Consider the following 20,476-nt stretch of genomic DNA (forward strand, 5'->3'; position numbering starts at 1 on the left):
TGATCTTCTCCATATCGCCCTGCCCTATTTTAAAGGGAAGTAAAAGGGTGTATAGTGCAGTAATATGTTAGTTACACAGTACATATGTTATCTTATTTCTTTATGATGTGGTTTGCATTTTGTCTTTTCATCATTTTGTTATCCTGTTACCTTTTCTGGCTCATTTATAGTCTGTGAAAGCCATTAATGACACTGTAATTGTTTAACATCCATTAAAATGAACAATGACACCCCAGTGTGTGTATTCTGCTTCTTCAGCTTAAATTACTATAAGACCCAGATTTGGACCATCATAGTTCAACTGATTCTGTTACACGCTTCATCATTACGGTTGAAAAATGGAGTTGAGGCTGGGGCCCCGGCAGCAGAGAGGTAAAACAGCACTAACCACTGCATTCTTTGGGTTGGCCTGTTCATGGTGCATCTCCATGAGCTGCTCCGGGCTGGCGCTGTGGACCCGACTCAGCACATTGAACCAACCACTGGATGGGGTCAGAGGGAGTTCAGGAAGTAAAAAGTCAGCAAACATATAATTGTAAATTACACCATGAACTTCAGCTGGCAACCACAAGGGGGAACTTTATTTCCACGCATCACTTTCTCTGAGAGATGATGACAAAGCAAAACACACATACAGCACAGCCACCGTTAGTTGGTGATTTCTTTAGAGTACATGCATGTAGGGTACCTGGCATCTTCTGGGGACTCTGCGTAGATGTGGTAGGTCCTCTCCTCTGTCACAATATTCAGTGCATTTTCTTTCTCATGATTGTCCACAATCTCCCTACAGAAAGAGCGAGTAGATTACTGACCCATATATTGTTTATTTAAAGTAGTTACACCCCAAAAATAGGTGAACAAAAGGAAAGAAAATCACTATTTTTAACACCAGTGTGTGAGAAGAAGGTCTTACTTGGCTGTCTGGATATCGATGGTTCCTTTCAGCTTCTCCTCGCTGTCGCTCTCAAAGTACATGAGCTTGGACTCCCGCAGAACAAACCAGCGCATCTTCCAGTTGCGCCGAGACAAGGTGGACATTCCTCCTCCTTTCTTGTAAAGCCAGCCGGATTTAAGGGAGTCCTGCTTGGCCCGAAACCACATGAAGGTCTCATCCTTTAGGACACACCAGCGACGACGCCACGGGATCATCAGACCGCCTGAGGGTAGGAAAGGTGCAGAGAGAAGAGCGAGACAGAAATTATTTATTTGTGATTGGAGTAGTAAAAACAGACAAACACCTTAAAAAAACTTTAACACCTCCCACCAACACAGAAATTCACACACATGCATGGATCCTCTATAAACTCAACACACAATACATGCAAAACAAAAATAAACAGTAATAGTAGACAATTAAACTGATGAAACAACCAGACAAGTCGTGTTCAGCTGTGCAGAAATCATCTGCATGCCTGCTGGCCAGTGATTTGGTAAAGCTACTCACTCTTCATGTAGAGGTAGCCATGGAAGTACGGAGGCCCGCTGCCATTCAGAAGATTCACTCTCCCATTTGAAACCTCCTCATCTGTGTCCACGTAGCCATCGTTGTCCTCATCGCTGTCGATGAACTGGAACACAAACACCAGCATTTATGACGACACGCGTCCCCCATGAGAATACCTCGCCCTTCACGAGCAATTTATACACGCAACAGAGGTACCACATATTTGAAGTCAAGAAAGAACTGGTTGTTTTTTCATTTTCTGAAGACTATAGGATGTTAAAGTCTTCATTTTGCAATTTCAGTATTAAAATCAGTGCCCAAAATCTGTCTGACCTTGATGTCACTTTGTTGTCAATTATTCTCACCATAAAACTGACATATACACAGCCTCACACTCTTGCACACACACCCTGCCTTCTTTCCCTTTGACATTTTGCTGATGTGACAGTGTTGGGTCTGGGCTCTCTGCTTGACTTGCAGTATCTGGGAACAGATTCACATGCTCATCAGCAGAGCCCAAAAAATAATGATAATAATTACTGCAACAGTGTTTGACTGTGCATTTGGAGAATAATATACCCAGAGGAAAGCTTTCTGTATGTCATTATATATGTGAACAATGGCTTATGTTAGATCTGACATGAGAAATGGAAAATATCTGGCTTCAAAAGACATAATTTTTGGTTCAACTGCTATTCCAGTCACTTTTTTTGTTCACAATATTACTCCAAATTATTACCCATCTGGATCAGATTCTGCATTTGACAGAAGTTACACTCAGCCTGTCAGTTCTCACCGAGTCCGAGCTGCCTCTGAAGGAGTCCAGGCTGTTTTGGGTGCAGGAGGATTTTCGCAACACCTCCTCATCAGTGATATGGCCGTCATTGGTGCTAGCACCCGAGCTCCCATGAGCCTCCTCAAACTCCTCCTGGTCGTAGTCTGACTCTGTGTCTGGCAGGTTCGACTGGGACGGCTGCTCGCTCACAGGCTCAAAGTCCAACCCCCTGCTTGCTCTCTGGCACGGCCGCCTTTCTCCATTAGTGACTACAGGAAGAGGAGGTCTGGAGGTTCGTGAGTCAGTGAGAGCAGGAGAATGACTCAGTCCGTTGGGGGTGAGTGGGGAGAGCGTTGCCGGTGCAGGAGGGGAGGCAGAGGCAGAGGCAGAGGCAACTAGTCCTTCTGCAAAGGCTGGCGGAGGAGGGGGAATACTTTGGAATACTTCCTTGTCCAAAGGAACCACAGCCGGAGGAGGGAAGTCAGGCAAAGCAACACACTCGTCCTCAGCGTGGAAACCCTCATCCACCTCCTCCTCGGCCAGAGGGGCTGTAGATTCAGTGGGGTCATGGAGGTTCTCCTCGCTCGAGAGGGACGGCTCTAAACCGCCAAAGTCCAGGAGCTCCAAAAACTCAGTAGCTACACGGGAGGCTTCCTTCTCCAGTCTGTAGATCTCAGCGTCTCGCATCTGCCTTAGCTCCTCGTGGGAGATGTCTCCGAGGAGGGACACGCCATCTTCCTGCTGCTTCTGCAGACGCTCGATCTCCCTCTCCAGCCGCAGGATCTCCTCCATCTGACGGCTCTCCTCCTCAGAGGTGTGACTGTTGGACAGAGTCTGGGACAGCTCCTTCTGTAGACGGGACAAGGAAAGAGGGAGAGAGCAAATTTAAATACTTGATGTCACCACAGTCTCACCTTATGATGTGTTTTGTTTATGAAAAGAAATTACCTTCTGACAAACGCCATTTACCAGCGAGTTCCTAAAAATAAAACAAAAAACATTCGGGATGAAAAATGTGCACATAAAAGAACAATCTGAGTCATTTGATGTGACTCCTCGTCCACATATCACAGAGTAAATTATTCCTTACCTTTTCTCATCTGCTTTAGCTGCCATTTTCTGCCCTTCCTCTTTCTCCTTCATCAGTCTCAGCTCCTCCTTCCTCATCAACTCCTCCTCTTCCTCCCTCCTCTTCATCTCCTCATCCATCAGCCTCTGTCTCTCTTCCTCCTCCCTCTTTTTCTTCTCCTCCTCCTCCTGTTGTCTCCTCTCCTCCTCTACTCTCCTCCTCTCCTCTTCCTCTTCCTCTTCTCTCCTCCTTTTCTCCTCCTCCTGCTTCCGTTTCTCCTCCTTGAGCTGGCGATGGAGGGACCGGGCCAGCTGGCCTCTGTGATGCTTCTGCAGGATGATGGTGGCGAAGCGCAGGCGCAGGAAGACGCGTCTCCAAAAGTGAGCGCGGTAGTTCTTCTGGATGGTGATGACGCTGGACTGAACCCTCTTATACTGTTTCCTGGTGAGAAAATCAAACACACATCTTTCAGTCAAGCACAGCCCCATATTTAATCCATGGCTGTGTGTCACCACACTCTTATTTGTGACGTTGCACAGCACTGCAACACTGTGCAATGTTTAGATGAGCTTTGCTGTTCCATTGTGGCCGCGTGGGCTTCTGTGTTTAAGTGACTAACCCCATCACCCACACACTGCACATGCATTGAAAACACACATATAAACAGTGCACAAACACACGTGACTCGCAAAAGGACCACACACACTGCTCTGACTCTGACCCGTAGCCTGGCCTAGTCTCCACAGTAATCACTCTGTGGCCTCTGGCTGATCTCAGGACAGAGATAATGTTACACATAATAATACAAAGACTTTACTTGTGACTTAAGGGAACTTCCCTCGCCTCTGTCTTTAGTACTAGCGGCTCTGAGGGGAAGGGAACTCACAACCTGAACGCTGTCATCAGTCCCATTATACTCTCCCAGCGGAGCCTTTCAGAGGACTGTATGTGACCTTATATGTTGTAGCACGCAGGTGGAGCACAGCTAGATTACATCCCTGAGGGTGTCTGCATGTGCAAATTTTTAAACCACCACAATGATGGATGTCCTCCTGTCTGACAGGCAGAGCGGAGAGGTGGAAAAGTTGCTGCTCAGCTGAAAAGACTGAGGATTATTCAGTAAATAAAAACAGCATTGACTGTGCTGCCGATGGTGGACGCCTTCCTGATGTGCACAGATAACTATGCATGTCCAAGGGTGTCCAACGAGGGGGCTTGACCTGTGCAAGAAGTGTTAGTCGAGTACGTGAGACACTGTAACTGCCAGAAGAGATAAACTGATGACTGATGTATTTAAGTGAGGCAAAGTGATTCAAAGGGCAAGGTTTGTTTAATTCTTTAGCACTCAGACTTTATGATTCCACACACCTGTCTTTAAGACTTTCTGGAGTGCTGGAACTTTGTAGTTCATTTTTTCCATAACTCTGCATGACACATTTGGGATCATTGGAAACACTGGTTTTGTGGATTTGAGCAATGCACAGCATGAGTTTGTAATGGCTGATCCACCAGCGAGTCAGCAAGTTTTATAAGATGAAATAACTGTATGCCTTTATTGCACTAGTGAACCTGTGAAACAACTTCAGCACTGATACTGTATATAAACCCCTGTAGCACACACACACACAGACAAAAAGGTAATCATGTGAGCAAAGGCATGCACATGTGCACATATCCCCCTTCTCCCCCCTCCCAAAACCACACAGGCTGTACACCTCTATTACAAAACAAACACTGACAACTGTCGCTGCCACTCAGTCCTCCACCCCTCCTCCACACTCCACCACTCACCTTGCCACATAGCTGAGGATGTGGGCGCGGATCACCATGCCAGCCCTGCGCCGCACCTCTTCCCTCTCCTTCTCCAGCCTTTGCTCCAGGGCCTCCTTCAAGAACACCTGCGGGACGAGCAACGCCACGGCCGACAGGGAGGGACAGAGACAGAGAGACACACAGAGGGAGATTGGGGAGGGAAGGAAACAGGATGGGTTAGTTCCTCTCCTCGGTAAGGCTGCAAAAGAGGGCCCACAGAGATGTGAAGGGCCCCTGTTGTCTGTTGGCAGCACCCTGTGCCCACTGCAGAGGAAGCTGTGGTGCAGTTGAGGCTAGCAGGCTAGCTGCTCTCCCTGACTGCAGAGCAGATCAGAGGGGAAAACTGGCACGGGGACTGCAGTGTTGCTGCTGATGCCGCTGCTGCAGAGCCTCATTGTGTTCAGGCGTCCTTCCTGAGCATTTCCCTACTGCTGCTGCTGCTGCTGCTACCGCTGCGTTGGTAGCTCGACTGACGTGCACAGGCAAAAAGGCACGGAGAGGGGAGGGGAGAGGTAGGGAGAGGAGGGATGGAGGGATGAGGGGGAGGGATGGTGGCTGGTGTCCAGATATAAAGCCACACCCCTCCTTGCTCTTATGAAGGAAGGAGAAAGAGTTTAGTTAACCCTTCCCTCGCTCCTGGAGACTTTTGTCAAAGTTGGTACCGTCTCTGTGGGACATATGACAGCCTACAGCTCCTCCCAGACTGAAATGCATACAAGAAATGAACATGCAGCCGTGACACATCATAAACCATAATCAGATTTCATCAGTCTGACCGTGTAAGCAGGCTGGCAGAACCAACCAGCTGTGAATCTGGGTTTATGTGATAATGCGATATCTGTTGCTAGCCGGGAGGATCAACTGCTTCTATAAGGGAGGGGGGGACCTTTGAGTAGCTGTGTGTGTGCATGAGTGTGTATGTGTGCCCCAGATGTTCCTCTAATCAAAGGATCCCACAGCTGCAGCCCTGCCTGCCTCTGTAAAGTCTGTGAGAGGAGGAAGCTTCCTCTTCGTCCACATCCTTCCCTCGTCTGTATAACAAATGTCTTACAAACACACACACACACACACACACACACACACACACACACACACACACACACACACACACACACACACACACACAATTCGTGTAACGTCACCCGAGCCCCTAATTCTGGGTAACACACTTCCTCTGCACACAATCAGCACGTATATAATTACACACAGATTGTTTCTCCAAAGGAAATGTAGCCCCCTTCTGTCTCTCGGCCCCCTTTCCCACAACCCACACTACATTTCCCTGAGCCCAAAAATATTACGCTGCCATCAAAAACACAGGCATGTGAACGCAATGACACAGACTCTTAATTTGAAAAACTAGACCTTTTCTCCTTTTTTTCTCCGTGTAAAGTGGAGCAGTCATAAGCAGAGGCGGCCAAAGGTCAAAGTGCTGACCCTGGATGCATAATTAAGTTTCACCCACACAGAGGAAAAACGGTTTCTCTCTGAAGTCAGATTTATCCTGCGTGCACGTGTCAGAACTTTAATATAGATAGCCATGTGCACATTAGTGGTTATGCACTGGTTATATCCTCAATAAGTTCCAACACATCAAACGTTTTTGGTCTCTACGTACATTTCAGCACGTGTGCAGCTGACACCGTTCGTACATGCCAGCCAAACGTGGTATTACGACAAAACTGTCCGACAAATTTGAAATGTCGCAGTGATTTAGGCTGCAGAGGAACCACAACTTAGAGCAGGAAGTAACAGTGGGACAAATGTGGATTCAGCCGAATTCAAGAAAGCCTATAAAACAGTTTTATTTATATCGTCTTTCTGCTGCGCGGAGGCCGTCTACGCTGAGATCAACATGACGCAAAGAGGTTTTGCTGTCCAGATCAAACAAGTCATTAAAGGTTAATCATTCAATGGGAGCGCAGAGAAAAAGAGAGAGGGCTTTGTGTGGGGGAGTTGATGATTGTTTGAAATGAAGAGGCAGAGAGAGAGAGAGAAAGAGAGAATGAGGGAAACATCACTAAGCTGTGTTGCAACAGATGGCGATCACAAAGCTATGATAAGTTTTCTTAAAGGCGAATGCATGACTTTCCTCTAACCTCTGCAACGCTTCATCACCGCCTCCAAATCACTCGCCGGGAGTTTAGTTTATTAAATCAACAGCTCCGACGAGTGTCAAGAGGCTAACACTCTTCCAGCTACAATAAGGCTGCCTCAGGATTACCGTAAGCCCCCGCACTGGGTTACAGTTACAGTAACAGTTGTTGGTGTCAGGGGTTTTTAGGAGTAGCCATGTAACTCTGCGGTTGTCAACAGGAGAGCAGAAGATTGACCACAACCGGCCAGAAAAAATCTTTGAGACATGAGTCACAGTTGGGGCCGTCCAAGCTGTGGCACACATTAACAGCTCGGGAATGACAGCAGCTTGACTTTTTGAGAAAGAATCAGTCTCAGAAGACGGCAGATTGAACCAATATGCTGTCAGGGAAAGCATGAAATGTCTGTATCCCATATGTTTCAAAAAGCTTAAAGACGACGATTTCTGATTTGTTGAGCAAGTTTTGAAGAACATATATGTCAGGGATACTCAACTTGCTTTGTTTGGGAGCCAGACTTATAAGACAAAATGAATAAACAAGGCAAATCCAGTCACAGCAGCCGAGTGCAGGTCCTCCCCGACACATTTTTTTGGACTAACAAGCTCTATTTTGATGCTTTTTAATGCACTTTGAAACCTGATATACATTCAAAGTAAAAAAATGTTCCCTATTGTGAATCAATTTGTTTTCATTGTGAGTTACAAAATGGTTGGCGGGCCACCCTGCACCCTATTGCGGGCCCAGTTTGGCCCACGGGCCTTAACGAAGTATCACTGATGTTATTGACTGGTGTTCTGCAGAGTACATCTGACAGAAAAAACATGTGTGTGCATTTACACTTGTATTAATCACATTGTGGGGACTCTCCGTTGAATAAAGTTGCATTATGGGGACTTGCCTCCCATTCTGCAGACAGAGAGCTGGTCCCCACAACCTCAAACAAATTTTAGGGTTAAGACTTTGTTTTTAGATAATGTTAGGGATGGGGTTGAAAGTTAGGTTAAGGGCTGGGGCTGGGTTTTGGGCAGTGGTTATGGTGACTGCGAGTATCCAGGGCATAAAATTAAGTCAACGCAATGTCCTCCTAAGTGACAAAAACAAGCTTGGGCGTGTGTGTGTGTGTGTGTGTGTGTGTGTGTGTGCTCCACCTTTGTCTTCCCCAGCTGCCACTCTGTCTTGGCTTTGTCATGAAGTGTGAGAAGCTCCGAGCAGCTCTGCTTCTCATCGTCTGAGGGGATTTTGTTCTTCAGGATCATCTTGTACCTGTGGAAACACACACACATATAAACCCATGCATTGGTACACACACATACATTAGCAATAGACAAATATTGGGTTTCTTAGCACTTAAAAAACTATTTTTTTTGGATTGTTTTTTTAAGTTGTCCAACATGATTCAGCCACTTATAGGTGACTCATCAACTTTGGTGTGTACAGTATTTTTGGGGGGTGTTTTTGCTGACCTGCTGTAGAAGTCCTTAAAGGTTCTACGGACAGGGAATCCAGCCCTGCGGATCTTCACAGTTTCCAGCATCCCAGAGTATCTCAGCTGGTTCAGGACCACATCAGGGTCAAATTGGTCGGCCTTCTGCAGATGACACACAACAAAACAACATGGAAATCACAAACACCAAAATGCCTGCATATTTCTCTGAAAGGATACACTATCAGTTAGGACCCGTGTCCACCAGAGTATTTTCTTCCCAGCTGAAACTACCGGGCTCTCCTCAGGATACACCTGGCTTGGAGCACTTGTGAGCACTTTAGAGGTGCAGCAGCTGAGATGCTTTGGTTGCATCTGATTGCGATGATACGGAATATCCGCAGAAGTAAAAATGCCAGTACAAGGTGCTTGCTCTTAAGGAAGGGAAGGCTGTTGATGTGACAGTTTGTCTTTGTGGTATTTGTTCTGTGCCCTCAAGACTGATTGGACGACTGGGTAAAAAGTTACAATGACAGGTTTTTTCAAGTTTTTTCAACTCTCAATGAACAGAATAAAATGGGCGATGTAGTGTAGCATCTCCTCTCACAAACTGTTTGTATGTTTTCCTACAACAAGTAATGCACCCAAACTCGTACACATCTCATGTATTTTCAAAGGCTGCAATGTCACCAATGCACTGATGGGAGTTAACAAGGAAACAGTCCCGAGCGGTCTTCTAAGGATGCAGGCTGGAGTAATGGATGGGTCACCAAAACCTCGACTTTCCCCTGGGACTTTCCCCTGGAGTTGTGTGTTCGGAACCATGTGAACTTTGAGTCATTTTAAGGCATGTCCTTGCTATGTTTCTTTTTCTAAACCTACCCTCTCCAACTTTTCATCAATTACATAACTGTATGTAACGTTGGGCACTAACTCATAGGATATCATACAAATGTTTCTATGAGAATACGTTGTGTAGCATAAATACGAGGCGCTCTCATTGCAAAGAATTAAACAAATATGCTGGCCTTAAGAAAAAAAAAACCCTCTGTGGATGGCACAGCCCCATATGACTGTATATATTATCAAGGATCTGCCGATGCAATACATATTACGATATAGTGGTTATAATTTAATATATTGCAATATATTGTGACACTTTAAGCAAGGCAAGAGATAGCAATGCACCCTTTATTGCTTGCCTGTTTCATAGGCCCATGTTTTTTGAGTTTAAGCTAGTAATATGTCCTTACGTTGGAGACAAAGAGCCAAATGGCTGTGGTTAGATTACAACACTGCTATCTAGTGGCCAGGGGTTCAAAACAGCACAAAATTAACCATTGCCATGAATCTTCGTATGTAATTTAATAATTAAAAAACGATAGCGTGAAAGTGAATCAATAAAGTGTCATAAAACCTAATATCAACACTTAATTGTAATGCTATTTTCTGACACCCCTACTGACAGTTCTATGCAAACTTGATTGAGGCCTTTTCATACATGCATTAAAAGCTGACCTGCATACAGGTCTTACTCAGCACGACTGATGTTTTGTATCTGTGATTGAAAGATATGGGACAGCTAAACACAGTAGGCAAATATAATCCTTCAGTGTTGAGCCCACACACCTATTCAAATCATCTTACTGCTGAGTCACCTTAAACTTGAGCTAAAAAGTAAATTATCGGGGGAGTGCTATCATTTTACATTAACAATCAGGTTACTGCAAAGAAAACGCACACCATCAGAGAGAAACTTGAACAGTGTTGAGTAACACCAGGGTAGGCCTTTCTTTCTGGAATAATCAGCTGTATTGTTCACAGCTCTGTGTTACCGATGATCCTCGGACCTGCTTATCGCAAAGGATCTGTGATGTCTGCCGCACTACACCTCTACACAGGCTGGGCTGCCTGACCACTCACAGGGAACTGCCCGAAGGCCATTGTCACCCAGAGGGCACACAGCGCCAGATAAGCCCCACACAGGACCACGGCATTCCCCAAATGTGTCAACCTAATTACAGGCTAATGCTACTATGCATGGAAACACACACACTTGGATAGCCAAAGGCACACTTGGATGTGTTCATGTTCATAATCAAACACACACCCACATGAACGTGCACCCCTCTGAGCTCTGAACTCTGCTCTTTAGCAGAGGATTTAGGCAGCTGAAAGAGGTACGGCATGTTGACTCATTTGAGTGAAAACAAGCTGACCCTTCCCTCAGTGACATTTTTTCCAAAGAGGGTGGGTGCATATAAATCACACAAATACATTGTGTGTGTGTGTGTTTGCATGCACACAATCCTGTCATTCTGCAGGATTAACAGAGGCACGGCTTGTTCCATCTTGACCGACTGAGGCCAGGTGAGCGAATGCGAGGCAGAGCCGGGGACGGGCGAGAGAGGAAGATGGTGCAGTTTCCATGCTAATAAGTAAGCGAGAAGGTGTGGAATGACGCATATGGAGTGGGAGCTGAGAGAAGAGGACAATCACCCCACTGTGTACATTAATAACTAACAATAACAGAGAGAATGCCACCAGATTAAAGAGCGGCCAATTCTCTCTCTCACACAGAGAATAAAGAAACATAATACAACCGATTCAACAACTATCCAATATCAGAAAATTGGATCACAGTGCAGATTGTGAAAGGGTTTGCAGCTATGTGGTAAAGAGCAGTAGAGGAGTAGAGGGCTAGTAAATAAATGTCCCCCTGGCTGCACCACAGCCACAGCACTGTGGTCTTATCTTGGCATTCCACTGATGCGGCCAGATCAGCGGAGCATCAGCCAAGCCGCTGCAGCTGGAATGGCCAGCATTGACCCCTGACCTCGGGTAAAGGGGATAAAGTGGTAGGAATGTGCCAGTACACAGCCCTTTTATTTGAGGAAGCATAATGAGTGTCTTTGCATTAACACAGAAGAGAGTTATCAGTTTATTAATAAGAAAATTTGCAGCAAAAACAAAAAAGGAGTAGTTACTTTTCAAGTGGAACATTTGTATGACTAAAGATAAGCTTTGAGCAACGGGAGCTATGAATAGCACCAAGGCGGTTTAACTTTGCAGGCGCTGACCTTGACAAGACCTGGCAGGGTTTCTGAGATTTTCTTTTCATTTTTTTTTTTGTGCAATGAAATGTGCATGACCTACCTTGTCCATGTTTGGTTTGATGCAGCGTACAAAAAAGGGGTTGGAGGCACTTAGTGTGGCCATCAGGGAATGGAGAGAGTCCTGAAACACATCAGCAACAAGAGGATTAAGATAGAAACAGCAGAGAAGTTTTTCAATCCAATATAATCCTTTATGTCTATTTATTTATGCACATGCATCACTGTGTTAGAATCAAGAAAAATGTCATAAAACTTCTTCACTTCTGTTAAAACAGGTTGAAATTGTCTCACCGCAATAGCAGATTTTAATAACAGACATAAATATCTTGGTAGGATGAAGATTTTTTTGCACTATGCAATCTACAAAGTTAATCTACAAAGTAGGGGTAAAATATTAATTATTATAATACAATATCTGAAATGTAGTAAAGTAAGTATAAAGCAGCAGAAAATAGGTGCACTGTAGAAGAAGTTTTTAGACCCTGCTTATGTAAAAGTACCAGTAAAACAATGAAAGAATACTTGAATACAAGTACAAGTCCTGAAATAAAAAAAAATATTAATCAAACGTAAATATTTTTTCTCTTATGTGTAGTGCTATTTATCAGTTTAGACTGTTTTGGTGTGAGTTGGTTGCGTCGACATAGAGCCTACACCGTAGCCTGGCAACGCAGACCTCCGTGCAATTTTTGTAAGCTGAAACCATTTTTCTCAGTGGAAACTAAGCATTCACTTTTATTTCACAGATAAAAAACAATAAACTGTGAGGACAACAAAGCCCCTCACAAAAAAAGCATTTTATGGCTTGTGTGTGATTTATCCTGGCTTCAAATGAGTAGAGTCCGCTAGTCGCTAGGCTAATTTACACAGTGTATAATGCCATAGGCTTGTGCTAATAACGTCAGCATGTTCTATTTGTTTGAAAAAGGTGTTTAGTGTAAGACGGTTGTTTTGTTGGTGAACCTTGTGAGTTGTAACGGAGCTGAATTTTGTAACATTACCTTTGTTAATAGCTGTTGTCCCTGGCTTCATATGGGTAGAGAAAATATCCGCTAGCCGCAAAGCTAATTTCTACGATGGAAAATGGCATAGACTGGTGCTAAATATGTTAGCATGTTGTATTTTGTGGGGAAAATGTGTCCAGCAAAAGACAAGAGCTTTTGCTGAGAATGCTGCTTGTTATAGTGAAGCCAATTTGTGTTATTGTGTTTGAAAATGTTGTTATTAAGCCATGTTTAATGTGTGTTTGATGTGTGTTTTGAATCAACTCAACATTACAGCACTTCACACCGCCAACTAGTGGTTTGGAGGTGTAATTGCAGAGTGACACAGACAGACGCACAAGTATAGTGGCTCACAATGGCGTAGTCCATTTGCGTAGGCTCTGCATAGAGCTGACACACAAGTATAAATTGAATTTCCTCCTTGGAGAATAATAACGTATACACAATTAAATAAAAATTAAATCGGCGCACATCTGCGCTGTCACGAGCTAGGCCCTCTCGTTCGTGAGTAGTTGCTCATTTTCTTCTGAACAGTGATAAGGCCAGTGTGTGTTAGGTCAGTAGAAAGAAAATAGTCCCTTCATTAAACTGTGCACAACAAGGTATGTAAATTATCATGAGTAACCGGGTTATGATATTTGGAAAGAGACACTGCAGTTTCTAATTTTTGACAACTCAAGCTAAATGCCATCTAGTTCAATTATATATAAGCAAGGGAAGACATCTCTACAGGTGATATCTCCAACACTCAGCAACTAACACCAAAATAATCTTGACTGATTAAAAGCACTACAGGAAAAAAAATATATTTTTCATTTTGGGATGAACTGTCCCTTTAAGAGTAGTAAAACAGTATATAAGTATTGTTGACCAAATGTATGAATAAGTACAGATTAAATACACTTTGTTACAGTCCATGCACAAACACACACACTCCAAGGACCCTTGAACCTCGCAGGCTATGTCAGCTTCGCTCTCCTCTCTGCTTCAGACAGTCTGTCTCCAGCGAGGCCTGGCCTGGCAGAGCTGTGCGTGATTGGCCCCCGGTTGGCCCCTCGCTGCCCAGCCATCAACCCTAATCCCCTGCCTTTAGGAACTGTAGGCCAGGGCAGCCTGCCAAATCCTTCCCTGCTCCTTCTCTCCACTCTGCAGTTAGGACATGCTAAGATAAGCCCTCCACTGCACCCCCGTCCCCCCTACCGCCACAACCACATATTTCATACATCCCATCACCCATCGTTCTCTGCAGATCAAATACACTGGTAGCATTCTCTTTCCCTCTCTGTCTCTGCATAATTTCTATCCTTTTTTTTTTCTCTGCCCCCGCGCTCACACTCATCACGCCAAGATAGACAGCCAAAAGTTACGGGGTTAAGTGATTCTTATATGCAGCGGCACATGGGAGACAAATAACTCCTTGTGCGTGTGATGACACAATCATACGATCATGCGCTAAACTTGGAGAAACAGTTAGGTCACAGAAGCTTCGTCCTCACCCTGAACTGAGAGCTGACGGTGGGCTTGCGTCGGGCCGTGCCCATCTTGAGGGTCTCATCTCCACTTCTGCTGCCGACACGCTCAAAGAGGTCGTAGATGAAGTCAAGCCTGCAGACATAAAGAGCAGAGCAGGGCTTTGTAAGAAACCTGCATATGAACTGAATCATACAGGTGTGCATTCAGCATGCAAGAGGAGAGGAGTGTGATATGCTCACCTGCTGTCTTTTAGAATAAACAAGATGTCGTCTCTGAAGGTGTCTCTGTTCTTCTCCAGAATCCCCCGCACATCATAAAGCACCTAAAAGACAGCAGAGTATGTGCAGCAGTGTGAGAAAAAGCCAAAAGAGCTTGGAAACTAAAAGATATTTAAAATAAATGCAACTAAACAGAAAAAGAAAATAGTACAAATGAGCAGAAGTAATGAATTTGCAATTTGCTTCAGAGTGATTTGCAGCATTATCCAAATAAAATCCGAGCTAATAAAATATTCTGTAAAGCAATGGAACATGTCCACTCATAAATGTCAAATAAACTTAGATCTTAAATTACTATGAAGACATAAAAAAATGCACAGCAATAACTACTTAATGTCTGTTTTTGTTGATGGTAAATTTATGATTCACAACCACTGAGATATTTGCAATTCTAATGTAAAGAAAGATGTAAAAATGTTGTTCCAAGTAAGCTTTGATGAAAGATAATGAGCTATGAATGGGTGTAAACAGACAGATTTTACTGCTGCTGAGTTTGTTGCATTGTTAGCACAGTTTTTGCTAACTTGCTCTTTGAGGTGCAGATGATTCAAACTCTAAAGGTGTCATTATTGACCCATAATTCAACTGCTAAAAGGTTTAATGTCAATCCAGCACAGATTGAACACAAGAATTAAAATATAGCCTATTTGTCCATATTCATATGCACTATATTTATCTTCTGGAGACTTCATATCCAGACTGGGTGATTAATGTTTTCACATGGGAACATTCACACACACATGTGCACAAAGTGTGACATGAGTGGGGACTATACTGAACGCGTGTTTTGAGTGCTCTGTGTGGCCAAAGACGAGGGGGACGGGCCAGCAGAGTGCCTCTGTGTTAATGCAGTCACCTGTTGAGTTCTGTTCAGGCTTCATCTTAGCAACACGGCATTCCTCTGCCCGCCCCACATGTAATGCACTCTGAGTTTGTTTGTGTTTGCGTGTGTGCATGAAAATAAAAGTGCATATGAAGTATTTTATGCATAGAAATGCATAGAAATAACATGAAACACTGTAATCTAATCACAAACCCATGTGAATGTGTGTGTATGAGAGCTTGTATTCACAGCTGTGTGCGTGTATACTATAATCCAATAACAACCCCCATCCCCCATTCTCAAGCCTCGAGGCTCATGGGGAGCCATGACATCCAAACTTGACGACACATGTATTTATAAATCACAGACACACTAATTACACTCCATTCCTCTCACATAGGAATAGACTCGTACAAAAGGCTCTGTGTGTGTCAGTTGCAGGTTAAGTTAACTGGGATGGTCTCATGACGCCGCAGAGAAATGAAGAATTACACCCAGTCGGAGTGCAAAGTCTTGCAGGTGCACTAATCGTGCAAACACAATCAACAATAATAAGATACAGTAAATCTGCAACATTGCATTTGGAAAGTTCCTTCACATAAAGACACAATCGGAAAGCTGATCAAATTGGGACTTTGGAAATTTACCAGATGAAACAGATGACATACTCCTTGAGACTCCAAAAAGAAATATTTAATAAAAGATGGGGCCCTGCTTTCACCATACTAACATAGTGAAGTGATCGAGTATATGTATCTTTATCTCCCCTACCTGACTCACCTCTTGATGCATATACATACACTCATGCCACTGTATACACACATGCAACTTCCCTCCCTAACCTTTACATTTTTTTTAGTCTTTTTTTGTCCAACATTCCTTTTGTTTTATTTCAAAATTAATACTTTAAGCTTGGATGTGTTTGGTTTATGTCAGTTTATGTCAGCATGGAAATTCTGAAAATGATTGTATAAGTTGCTGGAATTGAAATGAAAACTAAGTTAAAAAAAAAAAAAAAAAAATTGTGACCTTGTCAATCAGACTCGATTCAGGAAATCAGTGTTGACACCCGGCCCTGAAGTTCACGTCAGACAACGACTTAATCTAAATCAACTGCACTTCCCCGGCACCACACATATAATCAAATCTATGTGGTGATGCTACTATTTCCCTGCTGGACTCACGGCACCATTTCAGATAACAGAAGGAGCTTTCAGAGAGGCGACCAAACTCTCCAGAGAGACACACTGGACAGAGAGAGAGAGAGAGAACAACTGGTTGGACTGCCTGTCCTCTCTGGACCGAGTCATTACCATACACATCCATGCCAGGCTTGTGACTGAGCTGCCACACTCACACTGAGGAGACCTTGTCTGAGGCAGGCGCTTCATAAGGCCATTCTTTATCAAGGCAAATCTTTCTACTCTCCCCACACACATCCCTCCTGCACTGTCCACTCTCCCTCTTCCCTGACTTTGCCTTTCTCTACACTTCCGTCAGGAGTAATCTCCGCTCATCATGTAAGCAAAGGAAGGGGAGGATGACGGTGAGGCAGATTCTCCTGACTCAGGGAAAAAGACAGTGGAGGATGGGCGCGGCATCAACATCCTGTAGCTGATTTTGGCAAAGGCGCCCATGCTGCCCATCCAACAACTACCTCACTTCCCCGACATACTCATTCAGGAAGCTGGTTTTACTCGGTATCTGTGTGTGTGTGTTTGTGTTGTTAATTACCTCTCCGGCGTAGTGCTTAATGCCAAACTGGTGGTCGGTCACTCTGGGCTTCACATAGTACGGGTTTGTCTGGGGAGAAAGGACAAAGAGACCACTGACTTTTAGAAATGCTCTTCATGTCTGCCTAATTAGTGATAATCAAACAAACCAGAGAACACTGAGAGGTGCAGGGGAGAGTTCAAAGGGCAGCTGAAAGGCCGTTAACACATTGAGGGCTGCAGCTAATGGATATTATCATTATCACATCAACTGTTGACTAGTTTATTCTACAGATGTTGGTCCCCGAGGTTAGAAGAGAACAGGTGAAGAAGCTTTTAAATACGCTGCCAATTCTTCCTGGAATAATGTTCAGAAGGACCTGAAAATGTCAGAGCAGATCACTAGGGATGAATTTAGGTCAGTTTTAAAGGACTGAGAAAACAGTACACTTGGTCAATGTAATTGTGTCTAAATTTTCACTGAAATTGTTTTAGGAAATTATACTTGTGTATGCATCATAACTGTTTTTTTGTTTTCTCTCCTCTTCTTTTGATCTTGACCTTGTACTCCACATTAACTGGACATTGTGCTCGCTAATCTGTGGTATGTGACAGTTGTAAATGTCTGTTTGTATGGTTTGTGTTTATTGTTGTAACAATGTTCATGTTACGGACATGCGTGATTAGTTGTCTAAACGATTAAACGTCCGCCCCCTCGCTAGTCAGCACCAGAAATATTAGTCGGTTAAACCAATTAGTGTTTTATTCATGTACAAGGCTGCTTAAATGTCATGCAGCCGCCCACCACTAGTGGGGGCTACAGAGCCGTCAGACAACAGTCTTCCTCCTCGCGGTAATGCTCGGGTAGACTGGAGTTTTAAAACAGCACGGTGGGAAATTGGAGAGATGTCATCTCGCAAAAATGAAAACAAGGTTGCATGTAGGCTGTGTCACTCGAGTGGAGCAATGCACAACCACATTCAACTCAAGCATCTGGCTGCTGCTGCTAGCGGTGCTAGCCCTAACCCAGCTCATCATGACAACGACCTCGCAAGATATGCTTCCACTTAACTTTGTTGAAGGTAAAGGCTTCAGGAAGTTAATGTAATGTGTTGAGCCTGAATATACTGTGCCGATACCTTTTTTTTAGACTAGTCGACTAGTCTTAATTAAAATTTTCATTTAGTCGACAGGGAAATTAGTTGCCAGGAACATCCCTAATTCATGCTGCCCTCTTGATCAGATCAGGTCTGACCAAGGTCTGAAAATGAGATTTAAATCTCAATGAGAATTTTACCTGGTTACATTTTTTTGTCAATAGCTTATGAATCTTAGTCTATATCAGTGGTTCTCAACCTTTTCCATGTCAAGGACCAATATATTGATAACATTAGTTAATGGACCCCCATTTGATAGGATTTCGCTTCAGGGAGCTACATCTGAAAGGATTTTGGTTGTTAGATATCTACTAGGACCAGAAATCTATAGCTGTCAACTACAGTTGTAGAGATACCCGTGGAGGAAGTGATCAGAAAAGTCATGCTTATGACTCTTACTCACATTGGGCTCACTTCTGTGGTGAATTAAATATTTAAAAAGTAGTTTATACTATTCCCCTACTATTTTTCTAGTTACCACATGGAACTCCCCTAAGGACCCCTGGGGGTCCCGGGACCTCTGGTTGAGGACCATTGGTCTAAACAGTGTTAGGGAAAAAAGTGAAGAATGTCTCTAATTATTTTCCAGGGCCCCAGCTGAGGTCTTTTTTTTTTCTTCCTAAAAAATAGTCAATACATTTACAATGACAACAATCTCAACCTGCTTCCAAAGGTGTATTTGTGTTGGGTGTGTTTCTGTGTCTCTTGCTTCGACTAAGTCTAAAAATAAATTAATTGATTTACAATTATATGACATTTCTTTCACACATGTTTAATTATCTTGTTATTTTTGTTTTTGTTTCAATGTTTTGTCTAACTCTACTTATATTGTATTAATGTCACTGAAAACCAGATGTTATATCTCAAGGGTTTACCTAATAATTTCCAACATTTGAGAAGCGGAAAAATTTGGCATTTTTCCTTGATAAATAATGATTCATCATATTATCACAATTATTTTCTGCCAGTCAACTAATCAAGTAATTGATTACCGATGTCATTTCTCCTGCATGAAATGGCACAGCATCTCTCTCTAACTCCTTCGCCTGTGACCTTAAAACTCGACATATGCTTCAGACACCTGAGGAAGAGGTCAGCCAGTTCTTAGGTCTCACTTTGTACCTCTTCTGTTTTTCCCATCAGCCATTGAAAACCCAGCTGGGTTTTCTGAGGACACTCTTTTCTCCTGCACACAATGCTGATCACATTTCAGCATTGTTGTGTTTGCATGTGAGAGCGCTCGGGGGCGTGTACGAGCGCTGCACGGACGTTCAACTCGGAACTGAAGGCAATTCATCGGCCGGGGGAGAGGTTTAGCTCTTTTGGGCTGTCTGAGCTGAGTGGGTGGTGGAGGGATATGGATCATTTTTATGTCTTTGTGAGTTTCTCCCCGGAGACATGTGAAAGATGTATATTTTCGTATGTGCGTGTGGACTCACTGCGTGTCGGCTGTGGAGTTTCTCCAGGAGGGTGTAGTCCGTGCCTTTGGGGAAGCGACTCTCCTCATTGATAAGAGCCAACATGCCCAGTTTCTAAAGGGGAGACAGACAAGAGGAGCAGAGAGGGTGAAGCACACCGCAGTCATGATGGAACTAGTTATAATCCCATTGGGGCACATCTGGCAGCTTTTATTATAACAATGCGTCCAGGAAACTCTAAACAGCAGAAGAATTCATTCAATTCTCTCTTTTATTTACAAAATGAAGGTTCACTGAGCAGGCACGATGTTTGGCAGCAACACCTAACTTCACAGTTACACACTAAAACAGCAGAAATCCTCTTATGAAGGGCCATCAAGCTAAATCACACATGTAAAAGTGGAATAAAATGGTTGCAGTGTAGTCTTTTTGCTTTCCCTAATTTTTTTAACATTTGTGATTTTGACCCAGAAACCGTTCAGACACACGCCCACCTCTGTAGAGGCTCAGTTTTAACCCACATTATAACTATGGTGATAAAATAAAACAAATTATCTTAATGCTTCACTTCAACCGTACCTCCAGCCACTGACTGGTGTACATTACTGTGCACACAACATGCAAAATGAGACTATATAATGATAGAGTAGGAGATGGAGGTCAATGTAAGCACAGTGTGGCGTCTGGGTCAGCAGCACGCTCTGGCTGGCGGTTAGCGGTCGATGCTGGTGGTGACTTTGCTCTCTAAGGGTTACCTTTTCTATGAGATCCAGACACTCAGCGTTATCCATCCAGTCTATGGCCTCCCACTGGATCCCCTCCCTGTCAGGACACACACACACACACACACACACACACACACACACACACACA

At 43.9% G+C, this 20,476-nt stretch overlaps 1 protein-coding gene across 1 annotated transcript in view; it reads right to left on the reverse strand.

The window, feature by feature from the left end:
- The window catches only part of myo10l3 (myosin X, like 3), a 69,648-nt gene that overhangs the window by 8,026 nt on the left and 41,146 nt on the right, over positions 1-20,476 (reverse strand). Inside the window, exons 14-29 of the mRNA XM_050048793.1 lie at positions 20,359-20,425; positions 19,625-19,717; positions 17,051-17,119; positions 14,455-14,537; positions 14,239-14,347; positions 11,779-11,859; positions 8,663-8,787; positions 8,348-8,462; positions 5,080-5,186; positions 3,310-3,729; positions 3,168-3,198; positions 2,241-3,068; positions 1,445-1,568; positions 914-1,157; positions 689-784; positions 389-482 (exon numbers count right to left, since the gene is read on the reverse strand). Of these exons, the coding sequence (XP_049904750.1) occupies positions 389-482; positions 689-784; positions 914-1,157; positions 1,445-1,568; positions 2,241-3,068; positions 3,168-3,198; positions 3,310-3,729; positions 5,080-5,186; positions 8,348-8,462; positions 8,663-8,787; positions 11,779-11,859; positions 14,239-14,347; positions 14,455-14,537; positions 17,051-17,119; positions 19,625-19,717; positions 20,359-20,425 (2,686 nt within the window). The remainder of the gene's footprint in view (positions 1-388; positions 483-688; positions 785-913; positions 1,158-1,444; positions 1,569-2,240; positions 3,069-3,167; positions 3,199-3,309; positions 3,730-5,079; positions 5,187-8,347; positions 8,463-8,662; positions 8,788-11,778; positions 11,860-14,238; positions 14,348-14,454; positions 14,538-17,050; positions 17,120-19,624; positions 19,718-20,358; positions 20,426-20,476) is intronic.

Source organism: Epinephelus moara, chromosome 7, assembly GCF_006386435.1.
Source record: "Epinephelus moara isolate mb chromosome 7, YSFRI_EMoa_1.0, whole genome shotgun sequence".
Classification (NCBI taxonomy): Eukaryota; Metazoa; Chordata; class Actinopteri; order Perciformes; family Serranidae; genus Epinephelus; species Epinephelus moara.